The following is a 24,100-nucleotide window of genomic DNA, read 5'->3' as shown; positions in this document are numbered from 1 at the left end:
TCACCTAGAAGGTTCGAATCCATCACTAATATGGCATTACGAACTGCTTGCTGCCTGTTAGGCAGCACAGTGAATGAGCGTTCCGATCTTGACATGTCGTCAAAGTCTAAAACCGGCCTATATTCCGGGGATGCCGCAACTTTGTCTTCTTGGATCTCAGGATTACCCGACGCCTTGAATCGCGAAATTGGCCAATTTCCAGTGGTTCTCCAACCGGACAAGATGTTTCTTGTTGTCAGTCTCGTTTGACGTGCCGTGGCATACGCACGTATAAAGTTGACCTTGTCAACAGGCGTGGAATTCGTCAAAGACGCCAGTCCGTTAAGCTCCTTCCTGTAGGCTGCCTTTACAGCATTTAAAACTCCATTGTCTAATGGCTGGAGGCCATGAGAACAGTAAGATGAAAGATAACAACTCAGAAAGCACGTAGCCATCCACTTATTCTATCGTTAATCAGCAGGGCCTCAATGCCATAAATATAAAGGACGAACAGTTGCATGACTCCTATATCCATCCAGAATAACAAGCATGGCCTTAGAGTCGTCTTAAGGTCGCGTCTGAGGCAAATAAACTTCATCAAGCCATTCAACGGCAATGCGGTTGTCCGTCCATCCACTTGGTGAAGTTATGTAGTGCCAGTCCGCAAATCTCCGAAACTCCTCCTTAAACCACTGTTTCTGGAGGCTTCTATCCTTAAATATGATGCCTGGAGTCAAGGTGCGCCCGTTGGCGGTGATGGCCTGTAGAAAAGTGGTCTAACCGCGGGACTGGGGTCCATTGAGAAGAGTCTTCCGTTTGGGGTCCGAACTTCTAACCACCAGACTGTCTAGACTTAGCAAAGAAATCGGGTTAACTTATATCGCTTATGGAGAGTCCATTGCAAACCAAAGCCCGACATAATCCCCCATTCATCAATGTTCACGGTGTTCTCTAGCTTGATCCACCCGTACTCTTTCTCCCTGATGTTAAAGTACCAGTGCACTGCTTTAGGAGTAAATAAGTCGAATCGATTAGCTTCATAATGCCTACCGACCTTGCTTCTAAGTTTTGGATGACGTTAAATGAGCTTTTCTACCCGATGACGTCCCAATTTTGAGTCGCAGCCTTGCTTTTTTAGAACGGCAACTACGTAGGCGCGAATTTGACTCTAGGACGGAAAATAACCCAGAGATTCTTGGCGAAGAGTCCAGGCATCCAAGTTAGCCCCCTGGTCTCTGGATAAGTACTTTCCAGGCTGATTCTGGTCAGTTAATGCCGACTGACTCCGCATTCTGTTGGAAATAGTCCTCTGGGGTATCCCTTATTTCTGACAAGCCCGGCGCTGCGACAGACCTTTATCAGTGACATCGAGGATTGCCTCAGCTATCATGACCTCTATATAGATCGAACAAGGCCTTTTTGGATGCATTAATGACGGGTGGTAGAGGATGAGCAAGAGTGGAAAGCAAAGGAGGCAGGAGGAGATTATGGGTCGAAATTGCCATTTTGCGATGCCAGGGTCTCACGGACCACGACACCTAGGGTCATCAGCTGACTTCAAAAAATGTAGGTACAGTCATTTCTATACCTGCTACAGGTGACGGCTCATGAAAAGCTTTAAGATTGAGTAGATTCTGTATAAGTGAAGTTGGTCTAATTGGTATAGAGCGGCAACATTTTGGCGGAGCATAAGGGGGGGTGAGCAGAGGGGGTGAGCAGAGGGGGTGTAAGCATGGTACCCTTAAAAGTGTCTGTCGACTAGAGAGAGTTTAGTCCCTCGACAGCAACCCAATTGCACTCTATATGCACCATCTGTCGCGAAGACCATTGCGCCACGCAGGCAAAAGTGGAACGCGCGCTCCGACAGGTGCGCTGCAATTGATACATATGACTGACAACTGCGTTTTCCGACATGTCGAGAAGAAGGTCCGAACGAGTTGAGGTCTCTAGGTATCTCTAGGTCATATAGCTTGAAACCAGGTAAGAAGGGAGGTCTGCAGACTGTTATCTCTTCTTCCTAGACCACTGAGGGGTCCGGAGGATCTCCTATTCGAACGGGGACCTTTTTAGGAGTCCGGTATATCTCTTACTGGCTCGAGGACCTTAAGAGACTGAACTATCGACCTAATAGCTTAGAAAGCTATTGATCGGGGAGATCGAGCTAAAAGTGCTGACGTAGATGACTTACGCGGCCTTTAGTAAGAGGCAAGAAGTGCCCTCTTCCTGATAGAATGTATATTCTACCTGAACACGGGATATGAATATAGGGAAGGCATAGAGGGATATAAAAGGGGAGGGTTAGACGGATATAGGGCAACTAAAAGAAGAGCAATCAACACACGGATTCTCGCATACCATCTGATTATATGAATCATAATACTCGACTTTCGAAAAGTCCCTTTATCTACTTTTATGCCTACTTTTGCTCTCTCCTTCGCGAGAACGTGCGACCTTATGCTTACCTGAGCGCTGCTGAGGTAACCTCGTGCATATGCATATAAGGGCCAGCTCGGTCGTATAGTCTAGTCTTTCTTTCTTAATCCTTAGCTTTGAGTCTTCGTTCATAGTGCTAATATATCTTTATAGCCGCTAAGGCTCGTATGTGCCTAGCCGTAATAATAGAAACCTAAGTTTCTAATAGCTACCTACTAGGCCCCGCCGCCCTATAGCTTAAGCTAATTTAACTAACTAAGTCACTATAGTATATAGCGCCGCGCTAAGCTCGTCTAGCTAGCGCTAAGGCCCTCTATAAGAAGGAAAATAAAGTCGTAAAAGTATAGAAAATTTCCTTTTCGAACTAAATAGTAGTTTATAAAAGACATTTACTATAGAAGTTAAAGGGTACTATTTACCTTAGGGATAACATCCGCTATATTCGGCACTTTCGAAATATCTACTATTATATAGGGTGCCCGGTTAATTATATTACGAACCTATTAGTTTTTAAGAAATATAGTTAAATTAACGTAAAAGATCTCTAAGCCTACTATAGAAATTTTCGGACGCGCCGTTATTCCTATATAGACCTTTACGATATATCCTATAGGGAGAGTTTTAATCCCTACGATTCTTTAGGTAGTTCTTTCTAATCTTTTACTTAAGGAGGTAGGCTTAGCCTAGATTAGTGCTACGGCTAAGTCCGGCGCGGCGACCTTAATAGGGGTAGGGATAGAGCCAACTAGCCCGTCGCTATCGACGCGTCCGACACGGCCTGACCTAGAACGACGTGCTAAGACGCGGCCAAGAGGTATAATAACAATATACGGAAATAGAAAAAGGCCCTCTAGGATAACTTTATAGCCGCCGAGATAAATACTAGAAAGTAGTTAAATACCTAAGACTCTATAAGGATACTATAGATAATAAGGTGCCCTATCGGAGGAGAGTAGATAGATCTATAACTAAGGGGCAAGGTAGAATAAACCGAGGAGCTTCTACGTATTTTCGGTCCGCCTCTACTAGCAAGAATCAAAGCCCTTTATAGGTTTTATATACGAGCAGTCCGTATTAAAGTCTAAATATAAGCTACTCCGAAAATATACCTTTCCGTTTTAGGTGTAAGAGTCTTAGCCCTAGAAGGGCTAGAGTAGTAGGCGCGCTATAGAGGCTCGTATTTACGGATGTGGCAAATAGGCCGGAATAAACTAAGCGATAGTATTATTAATTAACTAATTACGGGCTATATATAAGAACGTTTAGTTTAATAGCTAAACTATCTACTAGAGGGTAGAGATGAGACGACCTATAATGACCTTACTAAGGCGACCTATGCTCCACCTTTATAAGATTCGAAGTCTAATAAATAAAGACACTAACGTAGGGCCTAATGTATTTAGTCCGTACTGTAAGGGGCTACGCCCCGATGTGTAGATCTGGCATGGCCAGACTAGTCACGTGCGAGCGCCACGGACACGACTCCTAAAGGGAGCGATGTAGACACGTCTCCCCTTTACACTCTTTGTAGCTCAATTTACATCAATTACGCCCAGCACCTGTGCTAACAGTGCTGACCCTGTAACATATTGAGCTACCAGTTAACAAAAGACAGGACAGACAGAAGGACAGACAGCAGGACAGACAGCAGGACAGACAGCAGGACAGACAGCAGGACAGACAGCAGGACAGTCAGCAGGACAGACAGCAAGACAGGCGATAGGCTAAACGACGAGACGGACGATCGATCGGACGACGAGACGGACGAACAAGATGGAGGACAATAGTAGTTATGCAGGGCACCGCGACCGGCGGCGCAACGAGCCGATGGAGGAAGGAGCAAGAGCTCTTGCAGATCTTATCTGGGATCGCGGGAGACGAAGAACTGCGGAAGATGTTCACCGGGCTAGGCCTAGCAGCGCCACCGTTGACACCCAGCCCGGGGGTGCTCAGTACCCCGGCGATCTTACCCGTCGAACCGAGGCCGGAAGCAGCCCAGGAAATGGACCGTGGCAAGAAGCGCAAGCCGATGACTTGGCCGAAGTGGAACGGTCAACCCGAGTCCTTCCACTTCTACCTCGACCGTCTGGTATTTAAGTACAATACCGACGAAGAGGAGGGCCTAAACGGCAATAACAACGTCGTGTGGTACGAGATCCTGCAGACCTTGCCGGATCAGATGATGAGGAGAGTCGAGGGTTTTTGGAGGCAAGAGAGCGCGAAGGGCAACCCAGACCCCCGGAAATTCTTCTCGCACCTAGCCCAGACGTTCGGCAGCGTGCAGCAGACAGAGAGGGCGCAGGACAGGCTGCACCCTCATTCAACGAGACAGCCAAGAGTTTGGGAAGTTCCTCCTGAATTCGAGGAAACATTGACCAAAGCGGGCGGCGCGAGCTGGGATAATGCTTCCAAGCTCGCATGGCTACGGAACTCGATCTCTCCTGCTCTCCGTGAGCAACTAGTCCCGGTTATCATGCCGAAGGACTACAACGAGTACATCCAACGTCTACACCCGATTGCTTGGGCGTTCGAGCACACCGCGAAGTTTAAGGCGTTGCAGAGGAAGCAGGGCTCCCGCGGGCAACGTGACCAAGGGCAGGCATCAGGCATCGGCAACATCCAGGTCGCCGGTAACGACAACACCCCGGCACCGTCAGCAACGTTACCCGCCGAGCAGAACGCACGTGACGCACGCGACCATGACGGCGACGTAATAATGACGGTTACACGCACTCAGGGCAGGGTCAGAGGACGGGCGAACGGCCAGGGGTCAAGTGGAACGAGCAAGACGGTTCGCTTCCAGCCTAGGTCAGGACGGAAGCAACGGGCGAGGTGGGTATCCGAGGACGAACGGAATAAACGCCGTGACGAGGGTCGTTGTCTCCGCTGCGGCGACAACACCCATTTCATTGCCGCTTGCCCCTACTCGCCAGGACAGGACCCTAGCCGGTCGAGGGATGTAAAGTCCGCACCGCTAGGATCATGCCCTTGCTGGAAGATGATGGTAACGACTCTAGTGAGGAAGAGTCAGGACTTAGCGAGACCCCATCCCTCTCGGAAATGCGTAGCCTCGAAACAAAGACGGGTCTCGAGGCCAAAGAACGGAGCAGTGGCAAAAGAAGAGAAGTTCTCAGGAAAATGGAAGTTGGTCCTACAATAATTCGAAGCATTATCAATAGGACCAATCTCTTCTCCTCACTCGTAGACGAGGGATGCCAGTGCTACGCCGCGGTTGACGAAGAAGTCGTCGAAAAGTTGGAAGTTCCTATAGTGGAAATAGCACCGCGAGCTATTACAGGAGCATCAGGGGCAATGGAAGGAGCAACGATTAGGGGCCTCGTGTGGCTATCAATGGAGGTCAACGGCCACATACAGACGATCTGTGCCTACGTGGTGCCCCGATTGGAATTCCCCCTAATCCTAGGAAAACCCTGGTTATGCCACACAAAGTCGTACTCAGTGCCCCACGAGAAACGACTATGGCATGAACCTACACAAGACTGGGTAGATCACCTCGGAGAAGGAGAATATTCTGCGAAAGCCAAGGAGTTCGAAGAAGCAAAGCACGTACTAGCCAGTACCTTTGTGGGTTACTTTGAAAGGATCCGCAAGCAGGAAGGAAGAGAGGCAGCTGCCACGGCGATTTTCGCTATCAGCATGAAGGATATCGAAAGGGCGTTATCACCAAAGAAACCCATGTCAGAAGCAGAGCTACGCCGAACGATACCCCAGCGGTTCCACGATTTACTGCCTCTATTTATGAAGAAGGAAGCTGATAAGCTGAATCCTCATAAGCCAGGCATAGACCACGAAATCAGAATCAAGGAGGACCCGAATGGCCAGCAGTTACCACTACCGTATGGAGCACTATACGGTATGTCACGAGAGGAACTCCTGGTTCTTAAGAAGACTCTACGAGACCTAGTGGATAAAGGATTTATCCGTGCAAGCAGTTCAGAAGCAGCAGCTCCAGTCCTGTTTGTGAGGAAACCAGGTGGCGGGCTGCGATTCTGTTGTGACTACAGAGCGTTGAACGCAATCACTAAGTCGGACCGTTACCCCTTCCTCTAATAGGGACACACTTCGCAACCTAAAAGATGCGAAGTGGTTCACTAAGGTCGACGTGGTACAAGCGTTCCATAAAGTACGGGTTGCAGAAGGAGACGAGTGGAAGACAGCGTTCCGCACCCGGTACGGTCTCTTCGAATGGATGGTTACCCCGTTCGGGCTAAGTGGCGCGCCAGCAACCTTCCAGCGGTATATTAACGGTATCCTACGAGACTACCTCGACGAGTTCGCCTCTGCTTATATGGACGATATACTTATCTATTCGAGCGGGAGCAGAGAAGACCATTTCCGGAAGGTACGGTTAGTTTTAGAACGCCTCGCCGAGCATGGACTACACCTAGACCCGGAGAAATGCGAATTTGGAGTCAAGCGGATTAAGTACCTAGGATTCATTATTCACGCAGGAATTGGCATTCAGGCAGATCCCGACAAGATACGAGCAATAGTCGAGTGGGCAGTCCCCGTTACCCAGAAGGGGTGCGCAGTTTTCTAGGATTCGTTAACTACTACCGGATATTTATACCGCAAGCCTCGGAAATAACTGCACCCTAACAGCACTAACAGGAAGGGGACTAAGTTCAAGTGGACGGACGAGCACGATATGGCGTTCCAGACACTAAAGACGCTATTTACGAACGCCCTATTCTTACTCAATGGGATTTCGAGAGGCCAACCTTCGTAGAAGCAGACTGTAGCGGCTGGGCGCTTGGGGCACACTTACGCAGGAAGTCGACGGACAACGCAAGCCAGTAGCGTTCCACTCGCAGAAGCTATCACCGGCTGAGCGCAACTACCCAATCCATGATAAGGAAATGCTCGCTATTATTCGTTGTCTCGAACAATGGTCAGCCGAGCTACGAAGCTGTGATAACTTCGTTATCCTTACCGACCATAAGAACCTCGAGTATTTCATGACGCGCCAACAGCTCTCGGAAGGCAGGCACGTTGGGCTGAATATCTCTCGCGTTTTAACTTCCAGCTCCAGTACCGTCCGGGACGGAAGCAGTGGTGCCAGACGCGCTCTCTCGCCGCGAACAGGACCGACCAAACGAAGCGGATCACGAAGCACGAGATATGCAGCTTATTCCAGAAGCAGCCCTACGTACCTACGTCGGAGTAACGTCGACTCAAGCGGGAGAAGGCGAAGAAGAACACACGGTTTTCCACGACCCAGAGCTACAACAATTATGGCAGCAAACGGCAAACCAGGATCCAGTCTTTACAAGCGTTTATAACGCGGTACGAAACGGATCTCGGTCCCTCGACCCCAAGCTTAAGCTGAAGGTACAAGTCGCCGAGTGCTTTATTGATCCTCGGGGGCACCTACGACTACGTGGCCGCTTATGGGTGCCAGGCGCACCGATCACGACAGAAGCAGCAGCCAAGGCAGCACCGCTAGAGCAGGAGTCGCTAAACGAATTACGGGGCTCCTTAATCCAGAAGGTTCATGACTCCCATGTAGTAGGCCACCCGGGACGGAAGGGACGATAGAAGCCGTATCCAGGGACTTCTACTGGCCGCTAATGCAACAGCATATCCGACGTTTCTTGCGTAACTGCGATGTCTGCGGCCGTACGAAGATATGGCGCGAGCATAAAGGGGTCTACTTAGACCGCTACCCGTACCGGACCGCTTCTTCCGCCAGATACAGATGGACTTTATTACGGACCTCCCTTGCGAACGGTAACCGCTGCCTCTGGGTTATCAAGGACCGGCTAAGTAAGGAAGTTATACTCGAACCGATGCCAACGATGGAAGCGGAAGCATGTGCAGAGCGTTTTCTATGGTGCTTCGCCCGCTACCACTGGTGGCCCGACGCTATAACGAGCGATAGGGGCTCGAATTGGGTAGGCCGCTTTGGAGGCACATGTGCAAGTTACTGGGGATCGACCAGCAGCTAAGCACGGCGTACCACCCCCAAACCGACGGAGGCCCTGAGAGGATGAACCAAGAAGTACAGGCATACCTCCGCGCCGTGATTAACCAGAACCAGAACGACTGGGATAAGTGGGTTCCCGCGGCTCAGATGGCGTTAAACGGTCGGGTCAATACCTCTATAGGGATGTCCCCATTCTTCGCTATACACGGCTATGAGCCGAAGTCACCAGTTCCCCTCGTTACGGAAGCATATGCGGAAGAGTATCCTCAGCATTCGCCAGAAACCAGGGCAAAGAAATTTGTTACCAAACTACAACAGATTACGGACCTCTGCCAAGCATCAATGGCGACAGCTACGCAGCAACAAGAACGCTTCGCTAACAGACGACGGAACGCGGCAGAACGCTTCGAAGTAGGCGATAAGGTTTGGCTTGACTTACGGAACTACGCGTCAGAGCGACCTAAGAAGAAGTTCGACTGGCTGCACGCTAAGTATACGATAAGCAAGGTACTCGACCCGTACACGGTTGAACTAGCAGACCTCCCGAGGGCTGCTATAATAGGTTCCACGTCGACCAACTCCGGAGAGCGGGGACGGACCCAATGCCTGGTCAGCAACGCACAGACGCTCAACCCCATCTATCCAAGTAGACGGGAGGCTCACCAAGTAGTAGAGGAAATACTATGCGCTAGGTGGAAGAGAACCGGCCGCGGCCGTAGGCGGGAAGTCCTTGTACGCTGGCAAGGTTGGCAAGACCCGACCTGGACCTCTTTAGACAATATGCAACAGACAGCGGCCTTGGATAAGTACGAACAGAGATACGGCCCGGCTCTCGAAAACGATGGACCATACCAGCACCGACGAGTGGCAACGGAAGCACAGCCGGCCCAAATCCAGGGGCAAGTCGAAGGAATACAACCACAGCTGCAGATACAGGGCAAGAGAATACGCGGACCACTACGGGCTAGGACTAATGGCGACGCCCCGTCGATAGTAACGGCACCAGACCCTATAGACGACGGCCTACGATCGTTGTAGGGGACCAGGAACAGGAAAAGGGCACCAGCGCCAGAGAGGAGTAGGGGCTAATGTGGGGCTACGCCCCGATGTGTAGATCTGGCATGGCCAGACTAGTCACGTGCGAGCGCCACGGACACGACTCCTAAAGGGAGCGATGTAGACACGTCTCCCCTTTACACTCTTTGTAGCTCAATTTACATCAATTACGCCCAGCACCTGTGCCAACAGTGCTGACCCCGTAACACGTACAGCTATAAAGGAACGACCTTGTCTATATATTAGGGCCGTGCATAAGCTAGGGGGTATATTAGATGCCACTAGCACCTCTATAAGTTATAGGATCCACGTGCAGTACACTTGCTGGAGTAAACACTTTACTTTTAGTTGCACGCTATATTAGTGGTCTTCTTCTTAAGCAATTAACTCGAGTCTCAGCGGTGGAAGATCCTGGCCTACATGCATTCATGGATCGATACACAATGTATTGTTGCCCCTTGAGTTGTGATAATAAGTGGCGCTATTTGGCATGGTTTACAAAGCATTTGCTGCGTCATCACTCCGAAATACAGTAGCTGAAACAGATGACTCTTTTGGTTTGAAATCGGTCTAGTTGTCTAAAACCGGGTTTTGAGCACACACTGCTACACTTACATTTATCGAGGTTCTTTGCTGTAAGGAGCACAATCACAACAAAACAGAGAGTGAAGAACGGGGGCTAGTAATGCAATTGTTGATCTCTAAAGAAATCCTCCAGCGGGCTGTGGTTATCCCCGCATCCTTATAGGTCCTACCGCGCGTCGCGATCCCCACTTCGGTTTCAGATGACGCAACCCAGGTCTCTAAGCGCGTGACACAGTCCACCCACGTATAGGCCCGCATTTGCGCTAATATCCTCTAGTTCTTTTTTTATTTCGTCAGTTATTTTGCCATAGGGAAGCGGGACTGGTAAAATAATGCGACGTAGTCTAGTCGGAAATAATAGAGTTAGGTTTATAAGCTTAGATCCTATCGTAGATATAACGGAGTCGTCTTCCTATTCCTATTCGTTATAATCGTCTAAATTAGCTATTAGGGTAAGAAGCTTAATACTTAGAGAGAGCGAATCCTATAGTCTTATTAACGAGGATTCTAAGTATCCTATAAGGAAGACCTACGGGATATATAGTCTTATTAGCTTACCTAAGGAAGCTATAGCTTTTAAAGATCCCCGAATTTCTAGCAAAGGGGGGTTATAATCCCCGACTAGTAAGTTAGGCCAGGTTTCCGCCTTAATAGTTAAGTCCGTAAGTATATCACGAACTTAATTTAGTGCTTTAGCTATTGTATTAAGTTTAACAATAGCCGTACTAACGGTATCGTTAAGGCCCGGCTAATAAAACCAGTGCCAATGTAGTGTCTAGAGTCTCTAGAGAACCGAGAGGAGTAGATTAGCCCGCGCTTTACGTAGTCTATAAATTTCTAACGATGTTAGCAATAACGGGTTTAGCGTATGCGTAGGCTAGGCGAATTTAGTTAGATTATTAATTGAGAGCGAGAGGCGCTGAATTTTCGGGAGGTAGAATAATAGGAGGATATCGGCCGCGTTGTTAACGTTAGGGTGGCGGTATTCTTATGCCCTAGGGGATAAGGTGGCATGGCGGAGGTGTCGGAACGTAGGTAGCTTATATTCTTCTAATAGCTCGCATAAGGCATACGTGAGCAGTTTCCCTATAAGTTAAGTCTTAATAGTAAAATTAGGACCTAGATATAGCGATGCTAAATTAGGTAGCATTGTTAAGAGGACTGCCACGACGGCGTCGACTATGCTAGATTGCAGCTCGTTTATCTAAAGCCTAGCATATAGTACCCCGGTAGATAGTATGAGTTTAGATGCCTTGCTTATCGAGAGTGTAGGAAGAGGGAATGCGGGTGGCTCCTTGATTTTAGGATTCTCTTTAAATCCCCGACCTATAAGACGTAGAGTGCGAATAAGGCTACGCAGCTCGGGCCTATCGAGAATGCTTCGCAGCAGTAGCGTAACCGGCGGCGTTTGATATAACGCCTAGGCCGTCTCGATAGCTAAGTAGAGATAAGGCTTAGTAAGAGCGCGGATACGTTTGTTAACTATGCTAATAGAGCGCAAGTCGGCGAATAGGACTAAATCTAGAGCAGAGAGGAATAAGTCACTTGGCAAGTCTATAAGGGACTTTGCTACTATCTTTTCTGCTATCTTTTCTCGTCCTATAGAGCGAATTAGTGACCTTCCCTCCTATGCTTAGCCATAAAGCGGCTCATAGGTTAGGAGGAAGAAGGAAAGTTAAGAGAGGTGGCTTGTCGATATGCGGCGATTCGTGCTAGATGGGAAGGTTAAATAGGTACTAGCACGGATTAACTAAGTGAGGATATAGAGGATAGTGATCGAGGTCGCCCTTTGAGCCCTTTATTATGCACACGCCGGAATGACGCTAGTAGCATGATAATACCTTTGCCTAATACGGTTAGACAGGGAAAATTCAATCGTGCGCTGCTCCGGATGTACCGAGAGAAAGGCCGAAAGGGTAAGTGATCCACCAGATCTGCTGATTCGCCGGATTTTGGTCTCTGTCAGAACCAGAGGTTCTAGGTGATCCTAAAATAGGAAAGGCACGACTGTGATGCAGTGGATCAATCGTATTAGGGAAGGCAGGCCTCTTAGGCTTGCAGAGATGTGTGTATTGCGTGTGTGTGTGTGTGTGTGTGTGTGTGTGTGTGTGTGTGTGTCTCACTCAGGGGCGCCCCCGGGGCCCCTTTTTGGGGTCTCTCAGGCTCTCTTGCAATGAGTCATCTTCTTATCTCCCTATCGCACGTGACCCCTGCTCCCGTTGTTCTGACAGTCTCCTTGCATTCCATAAAAAGGCAGGCAGGGGGGCCAACGGGGCCAATGAGGAGGCCGACCGCTACTCCACCAACTACCAACTGCTCCCAAAACGGAAAAGACGGAAGGGGGGGGGGGGGCCAAACGGATGACCTGCCGGGCTCAAGGGAAGAGCGAGCAAAGGCTGGGGGCCGGGGTCCACGTTGATAAGTCCTCTCATCTCTTCGTTCGTTCCTCACCTCGTTCCTCTAGGCAAAACGGGATTTCGGGGGTGAAAAATCAGGCAGTTTTTTTTCCTTTTCCGCGTGCGCTAATAAGTCCTTTTATTCCTCAAGGCATTGTCTTCAGCCACGCAATAATTTCTCGGGCAGGGGGGGTGCTATAACGTTCTTGCATTCTATCTGGAGTTCTATGGCATTGCGTTTTGCAAGAACAAACTAATAAGATGACGGGCCTGCCGTGAAGAGGTCCTGGTCATCGCGTCCACCTGCAAATAGATCCGGGGTCAGATCCGGATGACACGCGGAGGCCCAGGCCCTATGGACAGGCTATTTTCACGGTCCAGAACACTCCGTCTTTTCGTTAGTTACCCAAGTTACATTCGCACATGGATACAATCGCCGCGGTTTTCCTTGCTACCAGAACTTGATAGGACTGAGGGCGCTGTGTGGCAGGCCGCATACGGGAACTTTGCCGTCTTCGCTTCGGCTAAGCTTCCTGCCTCTCTTTATCAGAGATGATCTCCTATTCTGACCGTCGCCTCCGTACGCTAGGTTGCCTCCTGCAGCCCGCTTGTCGCACGCCTGTCTGCTTGCCCGGCCCAAGGATAGCTGACTTACGAGTGGGCTTTCTGCCTGGCCCAGCCTTGCCCACTGCTGCTCGATTACGGCTGGACGGCCGAATTTCCATGATCTCAGGGACAGGCTGTGTCGCATTCTTCGGTCGGCCTCGGAGACATTCTGCGATCATAGGGTCGAGGATTTGGCGGTAGGGATTGTGCGAAGTTGGCTCCCTAAGGTGCCAACGAGGGTGAACGTCCCATTTCGTCAAGGGTGTTGCGATTGAACTTACTTCTATTCAATTCTGTCTGACAGCTCTCAACATACATATATACATAGTGGCACGTCCGTGCCACTATCCAGTGACTTACCACTTGTAACTGCTGCCTAAACATGTCTTGGTCCATGTCTCATATCAAGTCAACAAAGGGCATGCCCGCTTCTAATTTGTTGTAAATTGTATGGCAGCAAGGAATCCCTAGCTGTGCTGAAGGTCGGCAAACGCCTGCAGAGTCCACATGTAGTCATTTCGTTCCAGGGCCTCCGCAATGACCTTCCACTTACATCCACACTTGCGCGATCGTCTTTGGCGGAGACCTGCGCCTCTTGGCATACGAGGTTCGCCGTACCGGTCGCACTGAAACACATATCTCGTCTTCCTGGCTTGGTTGCCGGAGCCATTGCGTCTGATAACACCAAATCCATTATCCTTCGCGAATTCGTTGACATGGAATTGAAAAGCATCGACCGATACCGCGGCAGGGCCAGGGATTGACGGGTTGGGGATAGGAATCCAGGCATCTTGACTGGTAGACGCTGTATCTGACAGGCCGTCCCAGTCCTCGTACTCGTAATCCTCTTGTTCCCGGCTTGGCGGCGGCGAGGGTGACGTTGGTAAGACCGGCGGTGATGATGGGTCTAGGGCTCCTGGAGCAACTCGGAGCGCAGCAGGTGCCGGGCAATGTTGAGCCAATTCGCGAGCTAGTAAATTGTCGAACTGGGCTTGCTCTTGGGCAAAATCTAGGGCAGACCGAAAACGGACCGTGCTTCTCGTACGTTGCTCGGCATCCCCTGAAGTTGCTTGCTCCCGAAGGCGCTCTCTCTCAAGCCTGTCGGGGCCCGGAACCACAGGGGTGAATAACCGCTGCATGCCACCGCCGCGGAAGCAGTCGTCCAGAAAGATTCGCGACTGCCGAAATTCCCAATAGGGCTCATCGACTCCGCGATTACCATGCGGTTTAGGAAGGCTGCTGAAATAGCTCTCCGGCCATGTCGCAAATAAGTTGTATAGGGCGTTGTCGTCGCCATCGCCGTAGTGAAGCTCGGGGTCAAACAAAGGATGGGGTGAGGGTGCCGCGATTGTCATGTCGCTGCTACTATGGTCGCTGAAACGGGCTGCCTGCTAGAGAAGAGTCTTTGCTGTACTGGCGACGGTAAATTTAATGACCACGATACAAACGGCGATGCCGTTAGAATGCCGCCGTGTTTTAACGATTCATACAGTTAAAGACAGGTCATTATTGAGATCTCTGAAAATGGGGAGTCGGCCACTGCCATCGAGGCTATTTCAGCAGGTGCTAAGTTCATCCCGGCCTTCTCACTTCTGTCTGGACATATGTACATAAATTCATGAAAACAGATACGTACCTGGATTAGGCTCTGACGTGGCTATGCGACCTACTTCCACCGGTTACTCAAACGACGCAATTGATCCAGAATGGCTTCAACCTTTTATAAGAGTCGTCAAAGACTCCGAGAAGCTCAAAAAGCCCCTTAATTCTCGATGACCACGGCTCTCAGAATACAAGACAGTCCGTTTCTTACTTCAACAAACATGACACAATTTCCTCTAGTAGGCCTCCGAATTTCACGTATGTGCGGTACCAACCTTAGATGTTATAGTTCTCAGGCAGTGAAGCGCTACCACGCCAAAGCGGTAGATTTTATCATCCGAGACCACCTTGTAAATACAGGCAAACTCGAATTCCTTTCATACATCCTGCGAGTACGACCACAAGCCTTCAAACAGAGTACCCTATTCCCTGGGTGGGTTATAGCTTGTTCACTGATTTCTCCGTGAAGAGTGCTCCCTGTGTCTGTGGTAACCGAACTCCTGGTGAACAACCCGTGTCCTAGGCGGGTTGCGTTTGTTCGGCCTTTACGTGATTGAGGCCTATCCTGCGGCCTGTAGCCTGGGCCGCCCTGTAATAGTGAGTCTATTCCTAACCAATTTACTCTTTAAAAACATAGGGGCTTCTTCACCAACTTGCTTCAAGTAGCTCAAATGGGCAGGTTTAATAATAGGCACTACAATGAACCCCGGGGAAAGTGTTAAGCGGGGCAGCGTAGTTATTAGCACCCCTGGCATAGATTCTAGATTATTAACAAAAGGAGAACTGTTGGTCTACACTGTACTTCGTAGTCCATCCCAAGGTCTAGTGAGACTCGACTAGACTGACCGGTTGTCCTGTACGAGGGTCGCAGACTAACAGTCGAACTATTGGTGGTCCAAAGACTTATTGACATCAAGTTTACTTGGCATCAGGTCTCCAAACTATCGCAACGCCATCGGTGCGTGGACCGATTTCTTACCTCAGGGGACCAGATCAGCGTCCTCTATAAGCCGGGTGTCGAGCAACAATGGTCAAGTAAGCCGATAACTATCCACCTAAGAACATATGTGCGGGGATTTTCGTTATTTGCCTGGACTAAAACCACGACCATGACACATGTGAGACTCGCCCACATTTAAACACGGTTTGCTGGGGGGCTACTAAACATGACAGTGGATCCAGCCGATTGTCGGTAGAGGTCCCACGCAACGTTCTGGGACATTTGTATCGATGTCTTCAAAAGTGTGCAACCTCTCAAGAACAGACTCATTAGCGCGGTTTAATTAATCAACTTGTGGCAGGCTGACCCCCGATCATGCCCATGATTGCTTTGAGAGATCCCTAGAATCAGGGCAATTGGCCGTCGGAATCGCATCTTGAGTCAGGTTCGGCGCGATACCAAACAAACTGCAAAGCCAACAATGGGTCGTGATAGGGGAGTAGATGGTCTTTCCACTTACGTGGATACTCATCGAAAGAACGTGAGCGGAATGTCAAACTCCTCAATTGTCCTTCACGCTCGATCCTGCCAGAAGTCAACCTGGTTTCCCCTGAAGACGTAGAGGGCGGTCATCTGTGGTATATCATCCAAGAGTGGCTCGCTGGAATACGTTTGCCATTTCCAAGCGTTAAAAACGCTCACTGGATCGTCGATATTACGTGCTGTATGCGTAGCTGGCGTTTGTGCTTAGAAATTCAGCCACTAATCGATCTTGAAAACTGAGGGGCTGTCCGAAACTCTATCTGCGAACTTGCGCCAGCGGAATTTTTTTTTCCGCCGAATCGCGCGACGATGAGGCCAAGGGGTAAGGACATCTAAATGTAACCAGGCACTGCCCTTCATCTCGCAGACTTCGCGACGGAAAATACCCAACGCAGTGAAAACCCCAAAAATTCGATCGTGTTGGCCTTCACGACCACCATGACGGCTATAGAGCCGTATTGTCCACGCCGGGGATGGCTAGGGATGGCAAACGGATCGGCTGGTAAACAGAATGCCTCAGATCGACGTCTATTGGACGGCTTTGCTTGTCCCCGTAGGGCTGCAAACGAGAAATGGCAAACGAAGCTCAATGACGAGGGTGAGGCGAGCAATGGCGTCCCCGCTATGTCGGCGAAATGGTTGGCTGGGAGGCGTGCTCGCTTAAGAGCACACCTCCAGTCATCCCGTAAATCCGCCAGGCCCGGACGTCTTTGTCATCTTCACATCACCCCGAAATACAACACCTTTCTTTATCCTCTACGGCCGCCTTCACCATGGTCTGACCCTGCGCCATATATCTCCCCCTACTCGTCCCAGAGCAGCTGCAAGATCGAGGCTTCCAACGCAGCCTGTCGCAGCCCATCACAATGGCACAGAACGGAGGCGAGGCAGAGCTTCGGGCCTGGTATCAAGCCATTTCGCCACTGCGCGTCGACCTTGTCGGAGATTTTGCTGGCAAGGAGCTGTTTGCCATCCATGGCGATTCTCTCTTGCTTCATTGTCTCACCGAAGCGAGGGTCGACTTCACCAGTATGTTGACGTCCGCGATCGCTCTTTTCCTCGTCCTCTTGCGCAATCCACCAGCGTGACAGCTAAGAAACATATGTCGAGGCATATGCAGGCCGCTGACAATGATCAGACGGATTCCAGCTTCTCCACGCCATTCATGCAGTCGAGAGCTTCTTAGCCCGTCTAGAGCAACGTGGATGCAACTTCCACATCCTCTGGTTTCGCGATCACGAGCACCTGTGCGTCCCTGAGGGTGTTTCTGGGGATGCCGCGTCCAACTGCCTTCGTCTGTCGCGCATCATCCTGATCAAGCACCTGGAGCACTACGCCCAATACTCTCGCAAGCCGGCTGGCGACCCGCTCGTGTTTGAATACGACAATGTCGACAGTAATGCGTTCCAGCAGTACCTCGCTCAGAATGCCGTGCAATTCTTTCTGTGTCTCGACGGCTGCGCCCTGGATGGATGCGCGTCACCTACCGGTGTCCAGTATCTCGAGTTCATTCACCACATTGCCTTTCACGGCTACAGCGTCGCTCTTATGAACAGCCTCGATTTTGTGAGCTCCAAGGTCGCTCACCTTCTCCTTCTTTTACGGCACCGTTCTTCCGGCTGGTCCATCTATCCTAATCCCTCCGTGTCCGCTAACGCACCCTAGGTTCTGGTATCGGCCTTTTCACCCTCTTCCTGTGGCAACGAGATTCGAATTGAAAAACCCCGACCGAGTCCAAGGACACAAATCCTGGCCGTCTCCGAACTTGAGCTTGACCTGGGGCTCGAGCCTGGAAGCTGGTCCCCTTGGGCCGATGGGAAGCCGCTCTCGGTCAAGGACGCAATCTCCTTCACTGCTCTCTGCAACATGCTCTTGGTTAACTCCAAAAGGGGCATCAGAGCTTGCGCCGCCGCCTACGTCCTTCACCTCTCTGCCCTGCGACACTGCAGTCTCTCGCAGAGGTCCTGCATGGTGACGACTCTCGACACGCATGAGCAAGAATGTCTCGACGATTTCTTTGCATTCTTCGCCGACATCTGCATCAGCATCGTCGAGAGCCTTCCAATCCAGCAGAGATGGGATGCCTTCGATCTTCTAGACGGTCGAGTCATGCGGCAAATTTTCAAGAACTTGGGATCCCTTGCGCCATCTCCGGGCATAGTCGGCGAGGCACGTAGCTTCGCAGAGCGAATCTATCTCCTAACCCAGGTTGACATCTCCGACTTGATCCCACCAAGCTCTGTCGATAAAGCAGCCGAGACAACGAGCCGAGCTTTCATTCAGTCGGAGAACGGGTCAAACTCGCATGTCATGCCTTTCACTCACCCCGTCCTCGACAAATTCCTAGAGCCTGTTCGTCTCGTCACCGAAGACTCGGTGAAGCCTACCGGAAATCCAAAGGTATTCCAGGAACTTTCTCACTGGCACAACGCAAAGACTCCCATCGATCCTAAACATGAACATCGAAGACCCCCAGGTTTCTTCGCCCAGAGAAGAAACCAGAGATGGATGGCCGATATGATTGCATACTCGGCCAGTTTGACAAATGCGTCGGGCAAAATTATTAACCCGGAGACCATTGTGGCTCGTTCTGACGCAGACACCATTCCCGTCAAGCCTGGCAAAAAGGCACGCTCCGGGGAGGAAAAGTTACCAAAACAGGCGGCTCACCAGCCCCGGGCCAGGAACAAAAATCATCCTGTCAAGGGCGGTCGAGAAAGCGCCGGGCAGAAGCTCAGAGAGTACAGGAGAGAAGATGATCAACAAACTGGACGCAGTGATGGTCTTTGGGACGAGCGCTGCCACGAAATCAAGCCGAGAGGAACCTGATCAAGCGCTTCCTCAAGGCCGACAAGTATCTCGCTTGTTTATCCAAGGAAGATACAGCCATCATCGGAGCCGAAGTGACCCTGTATACCTGCAATATTCTCGCGTCACTGATTCTCGACGAGAAACGAAGAGGCGCTGGGCCATCTGGTAAGCCAAGTCGTGTGGGGATTGCAGACCGAAGCGTTTGCCTGCTTACTGACTTGCATACCAGTGATGAGTTTGTTTGCCATGATGTGGTCGAGGACACTCGAGATTGGCCTTGTACAGCTATCCCCACAGTGTCTCTCGCAGCTCGAGAGTTTCTCAAGGCACTTCACATACCACTTCCGACCACAGTGGCTGCGACTTCTTCAAGGAGCGGGCGCAAACTGCCTTTCCAAGATATTCTGGCAGCGTCGGCGACCGAGACTGAGCTTTCACTCCAACCTTTCGAATTCCAGCTGAAACACTGCGGTCCCTACCTTGAGAGAAGTTTTGATCCGTCTATAGACCCTCGCGTTCCAAACTTTCGACCGGACGCATGGCAGAGAAAGGTTTTAGATGCCATCGATGCCGACAAAAGCCTCCTCGTCGTCGCGCCTACTTCGGCTGGAAAGACTTTCATCTCGTTTTACGCAATGAAAAGGTCCTGCAATCGAGCGACGACGGCATTCTGTGTACGTAGCACCTACCAAGGCTCTTGTCAACCAAATCGCCGCGGAGATCCAGGCGCGGTTCTCCAAGTCGTACACGAATAATGGCAGGTCGGTCTGGGCTATCCATACGAGGGATTACCGCATAAACAACCCAACCGGCTGTCAAATCCTCGTCACCGTCCCGCACATTCTGCAGATCATGCTCCTGGCGCCGTCCAACGCAGAGGGCCACGTCGTGGTCCCGAAGGGTGAGGAGGATTATCTTTGATGAGGTGCACTGCATCGGCCAGGCGGATGACGGCGTGGTATGGGAGCAGTTGCTGTTGCTTGCTCCGTGCCCCATCATTGCGTTGTCGGCAACTGTCGGCAACCCGTTGGAGTTCAAGGCTTGGCTGGAGGCATCCGAAAAAGTCAAAGGCGTCGAGTTGGAGATGATTGTGCACTCCTTGCGCTATTCGGACCTACGCAAGTTTACTTACAGTCCGCCTAACGAGAACTACATCTTTAGGGGGCTTATGGCCGCCGAGGGACTCCAGATTCCGGGACTGGACGAAGGAGATGGGGGACCGTCGCCCTTCTCATTTATCCACCCCGTCGTGGGCCTTGTCAATCGGTATGACTCTCGAGCTGGCGCTTATGTCTTTGTGGGTCGTGCTAATGAGTATTATCAGCAACCGCGGAACTCTTGAGGATATTACTCTTGAACCGAGGGACTGTCTTGCTTTGTGGCGATGCATGTCAAAGCACCAGACGACAAGCTATCCAATGGACGAGGCCCTATCTCCCTTACGTGTCTTTCCAGCCATTGCGAAAAAGCCAGATGTTGTCAGATGGGAAGAGGGTCTGAAAAGGATCCTGGAGGCATGGATGCAAGATCCCCGATCACCGTTCTCTGCTGTGCGAAGCGAACTTGGGTCGGCCTTCTTGGAGCCGGACTCACCTTCTCCAGATGGGGCGTCAGTCGACTCAAGCAGTTTTGGCGTCAACTTCGAGGTCAAGAAGAACATTCTTGACTCGACAGCGCTGCCGCTTTTGACCGACCTTCACCGCCGTGGTGCGCTTCCGGCAATTCTCTTCAATTACGATCGAGATCACTGCGAGAGAACACTTCACACTCTTCAAGATCAGCTCATGCATGCCGAGAGTACCTGGAAGGATTCAAGTCCAGAATGGAAGAAAGCTTGCCGAATATGAGAAATGGAAGAAGGCAAACTCGCAGGCGAATCGGGGTAAGGACAAGACGAACAGTGCTGCCAAGGGCCGTTCTCGAGACGAACCTGAGCTTTCTAAAATCGATTTGATTCGTGAGTCGAGCACAGAAGCCAGCAGGTGGGAGAGCTTTGATCCGGAAGCACCACTTGACTTATTCTCATTTGCGAATCGGACGAGTCTGCTTGACTCTGAGCTTGCGACCTTGGTCGGACGCCTCAGAGACGCAAACTTGGACCCCGGAATCATCAGCGCTCTTCGACGCGGCATCGCCGTGCACCATGCGGGCATGAACCGAGGATATCGGCAAACGTAAGTCATCAGTATCGTCATTGCGAGCCTCTCCAACCGGCCGGCCCTCCATTGAAAGTATAAACTGACCAGGCTTTTGCAGGGTTGAAATGCTCTTCCGCAAAGGATTCTTAACAGTCGTCATTGCAACCGGAACATTAGCCTTGGGGCTCAACATGCCGTGTAAGACGGTTGTCTTCTTCGGCGACTCGATCTTTCTGACCGCGCTCAACTATCTCCAAGGAGCCGGGCGAGCTGGTCGCCGTGGCTTTGACCTTCTCGGAAACGTCGTTTTTACTGGGATGCCACCTAAGCGAGCATTCGAAATCATGTCGTCGAGACTGCCGGACCTTCGCGGCCATTTTCCCATGTCAACAACCTTAGTTCTGCGACTCCTGGGGCTACTACACCATACAGGGAACTCTGAGTATGCCGCGAGCGATGCGCTCTCCTCTCGCAGACACGCTTATACCTAGGTGGGCCGTCGGACCAGATGGCAATTCAGCACCACCTGCGATTTTCAATTGAGTATCTCCGACGACAGCACCTCCTGTCTCGCGACGGCACCCCTCTCAACTTTTCTGGCCTGGTTGGCCACCTCTACTTCACTGAAAATGCCGTCTTTGCGTTCCACTCCCTGTTGAAGGAGGGTTATTTCCATCAGATCTGCAGAGCTATTTATAGCAATCCTGAGGGCGTTCTCCTCAAACTGGTGCTTGTTCTGGCACACTTATTCTGCCGGATACCAGTTCGCAACAGTAGCGATGAATGGATTGCCAGCATCGTCCACAAATCCCCTTCAGTTGTTCTGCTGCCATCGTTGCCGGGCGAGGCGGAAGAGCTTCTCCGTGACCATAATCGAGAAACCCTCGAAATTTTCCGAGCATACGTCAGCACCTTTGTCGAGCAGCACCTCAGTGGATCGCCGGACACGCAGCTCCCTTTCACCGGTTACGAGATCCAGCAGCAGCAACACGAGCAAGATGCGCCCTCGATAATACAAAGCCTGCCACCGACGAAGATTCGATCGTCGTTCGCCGCGCTCTCGGGCTTTACGGATGACTTCAACACGATCCATGAGCTCTGTACAACAGTCCGCAGCGGCGTGTTTCTCGAGGAGTCGGCAATACCGTACATTCGCATTTTTCCCGACGATACCGCAGGTGTCCCATGGAACGCCTACCTCTATGACTTCTTCAAGCACGGCGATCTGACAGCGTTGGTGCGAGACAACGGCATCAAGCGCGGCGATGTTTGGTTTCGTCTTAAGGATTTTTCGCTTATTCTTGCAACCGTTGTCACAAGCCTCACCAACTTTTTAAGTCTCGATCCAGCTGTCGACGATGCCATGATGGTGGATGTGCAAGGCATCGACGACATCATCCAGGAGGACCATGACGAGTTACATAGCTCAACGCCTGGCAATACGGCGAGCAACGCAGTCCCGGACCCGGCCCCCTCTGTCACGGTGAAGAAGACGAGCAAAAGAAACCTGTGTTGGACTCCTGGGAAGATGACAATAGCGACGAGGAGGCGACGAGGGAGCTCCAAAGGCGAGGAGACTTGCACTTGCCGACGGGCAACCCAATCAAATCTACGAATGACTCTTCAGATAGTCCACAGCCACCATCGGAGCCAGCTTGGCAAAGCGATGATGAAGACAGCCTGGTGCGGGTATTGGCAGCATTCCGTAAACTGCAGGAAGAGTTTGACGAAAAGTTCCGGAAGGTGTGGGCATGAGCAGTGGCGACGCATCTCAACCAGTGTAGCAAGCATGTTCGATCGGAACTTGGTGCGGTGAGTCTACCGTATTTAAGGCGATTCGATAGCCTGATTCTATTATTGCATTGAGTCCAAACGCGGAGGTTTATAGCTATAATACCACCCTCTCCATTCGTGTTTACAGTCTTCTATTGGAACAGTGCGTGGGCCGACTCAAACCAGTCTCGTCAGGTCTTTATGCTACTTCGCTTTCCGAAGCCATTTCGGTTTGCTTACCCTTCTGCCCTTCGACAGTCCCTGTTTCTCTGGCCGCAAGACCCAGATAATGGCGCAGCCGACAGGGCTCGCGATCCTCCAAGGGACACTTATAAAGCTTAAGGGAAGCAAGGGTGGGTGAATCAGAGAGGGAGCAGCCTATAAATCTCCAGTTTGGCGGTGTCGATCGCCAGCGATTCTAGTTCGAGCCCCTGCGAGGCATCGACTTGGATGAATATCTCGGGAGAAAATACTGGGTAGTCGGCCCGCAGATCGGAATGTCGAGGTGGCAGCTCGTCCAAGGCCAATTTCTCGGTAAAAACCATGGGTTACAACGCCAGGTGTCGTCAGGTCGTCAATCCAGTCCCGGAGAAAAGCAACCTCGCAGTCAGTAAAGGCACCAAACATAGACACGCCCCATGAAAGCAGATGAATGAGAAAACTGCGTCCGCTTTCGCCTTTGCACACCCATGGCCTGGCGTCTCTTAGGCGCCGCAGGAAGTCCACCTGCCATTCGGTCCGAGAGAACATTGAATGTTTCAGAGTTAAGCCCCGTGCCGAGCAATCAGCCGCCGAATTTTATGGAGCGATCATCATAGATCTGGTTAGGAGCAGTAGCCTGGCTTGAAAGATGGCTAGGACGTCAGCAACAAGCGGGGAGCCGGCTGGTGAGCTTATGTCGGAGGGCAAGTTCTAGGACAGGGTGAACTCGGCCTGCACACGCTTCCACGCTCGGGATTCCGCGGCATCCCTCTACCGGGCCGCGACGGAGAGTAGATACTCTGTGACGATGCGATTCGCCATCGTGGTGTGGCCGGTGTCGGCATTGTCGATGGCGATTGACGCGCGAAAGCCTCACAGTGCTAGCTCACCCCGGCAAAGGTCTTGTCGCAGCCCCTAGGTAGGACTTACGGCGAAATTCTAGGTAAGTACTGAGATGCACGTGCCAATAGTGCACCTGCTACGTGCAGAGCAAAGTAGTAAGGGTCGAACTCAATCTCACGCAGTCGCAGTTCCTTGGCATCCAATAGGCTAGAGTGACGGCCCTGAGAAAGGACAGAAAAAGACATCA

The 24,100-nt window shown here is 51.1% G+C and overlaps 3 protein-coding genes across 3 annotated transcripts; 2 read left to right on the top strand and 1 right to left on the bottom strand.

The window, feature by feature from the left end:
* Positions 1–8,347: 8,347 nt before the first annotated feature.
* HRG_08927 (Pol) lies at positions 8,348–9,397 on the top strand (the record flags this gene model as incomplete). The annotated part of the gene is made up of 1 exon (XM_044867398.1): positions 8,348–9,397. The coding sequence occupies one exon, from the start codon at positions 8,348–8,350 to the stop codon at positions 9,395–9,397; it is 1,050 nt and encodes a 349-aa protein (XP_044717419.1).
* Positions 9,398–13,469: 4,072 nt separating this feature from the next.
* HRG_08926 (uncharacterized protein) lies at positions 13,470–14,357 on the bottom strand (the record flags this gene model as incomplete). Its single annotated transcript, XM_044867397.1, has 1 exon — positions 13,470–14,357. One exon carries the CDS (start codon positions 14,355–14,357, stop codon positions 13,470–13,472), a length of 888 nt encoding a protein of 295 aa, XP_044717418.1.
* A 2,596-nt stretch (positions 14,358–16,953) lies between these two features.
* HRG_08925 (putative dead deah box helicase protein) lies at positions 16,954–22,791 on the top strand (the record flags this gene model as incomplete). Its single annotated transcript, XM_044867396.1, has 14 exons — positions 16,954–17,116; positions 17,226–17,665; positions 17,753–18,828; positions 18,909–19,063; positions 19,128–19,177; positions 19,444–19,572; positions 19,625–19,799; positions 19,969–20,164; positions 20,223–20,647; positions 20,715–21,072; positions 21,155–21,368; positions 21,512–22,308; positions 22,357–22,519; positions 22,753–22,791. 14 exons carry the CDS (start codon positions 16,954–16,956, stop codon positions 22,789–22,791), a joined length of 4,380 nt encoding a protein of 1,459 aa, XP_044717417.1.
* Positions 22,792–24,100: the final 1,309 nt, after the last annotated feature.

The sequence above is a fragment of the Hirsutella rhossiliensis genome (genome assembly GCF_020360975.1).
Source record: "Hirsutella rhossiliensis strain HR02 chromosome Unknown scaffold00011, whole genome shotgun sequence".
Lineage (NCBI taxonomy): Eukaryota > Fungi > Ascomycota > Sordariomycetes > Hypocreales > Ophiocordycipitaceae > Hirsutella > Hirsutella rhossiliensis.
Note: the sequence above shows the minus strand (reverse complement) of the source record. Positions and strands in the feature narration are given on the sequence as shown.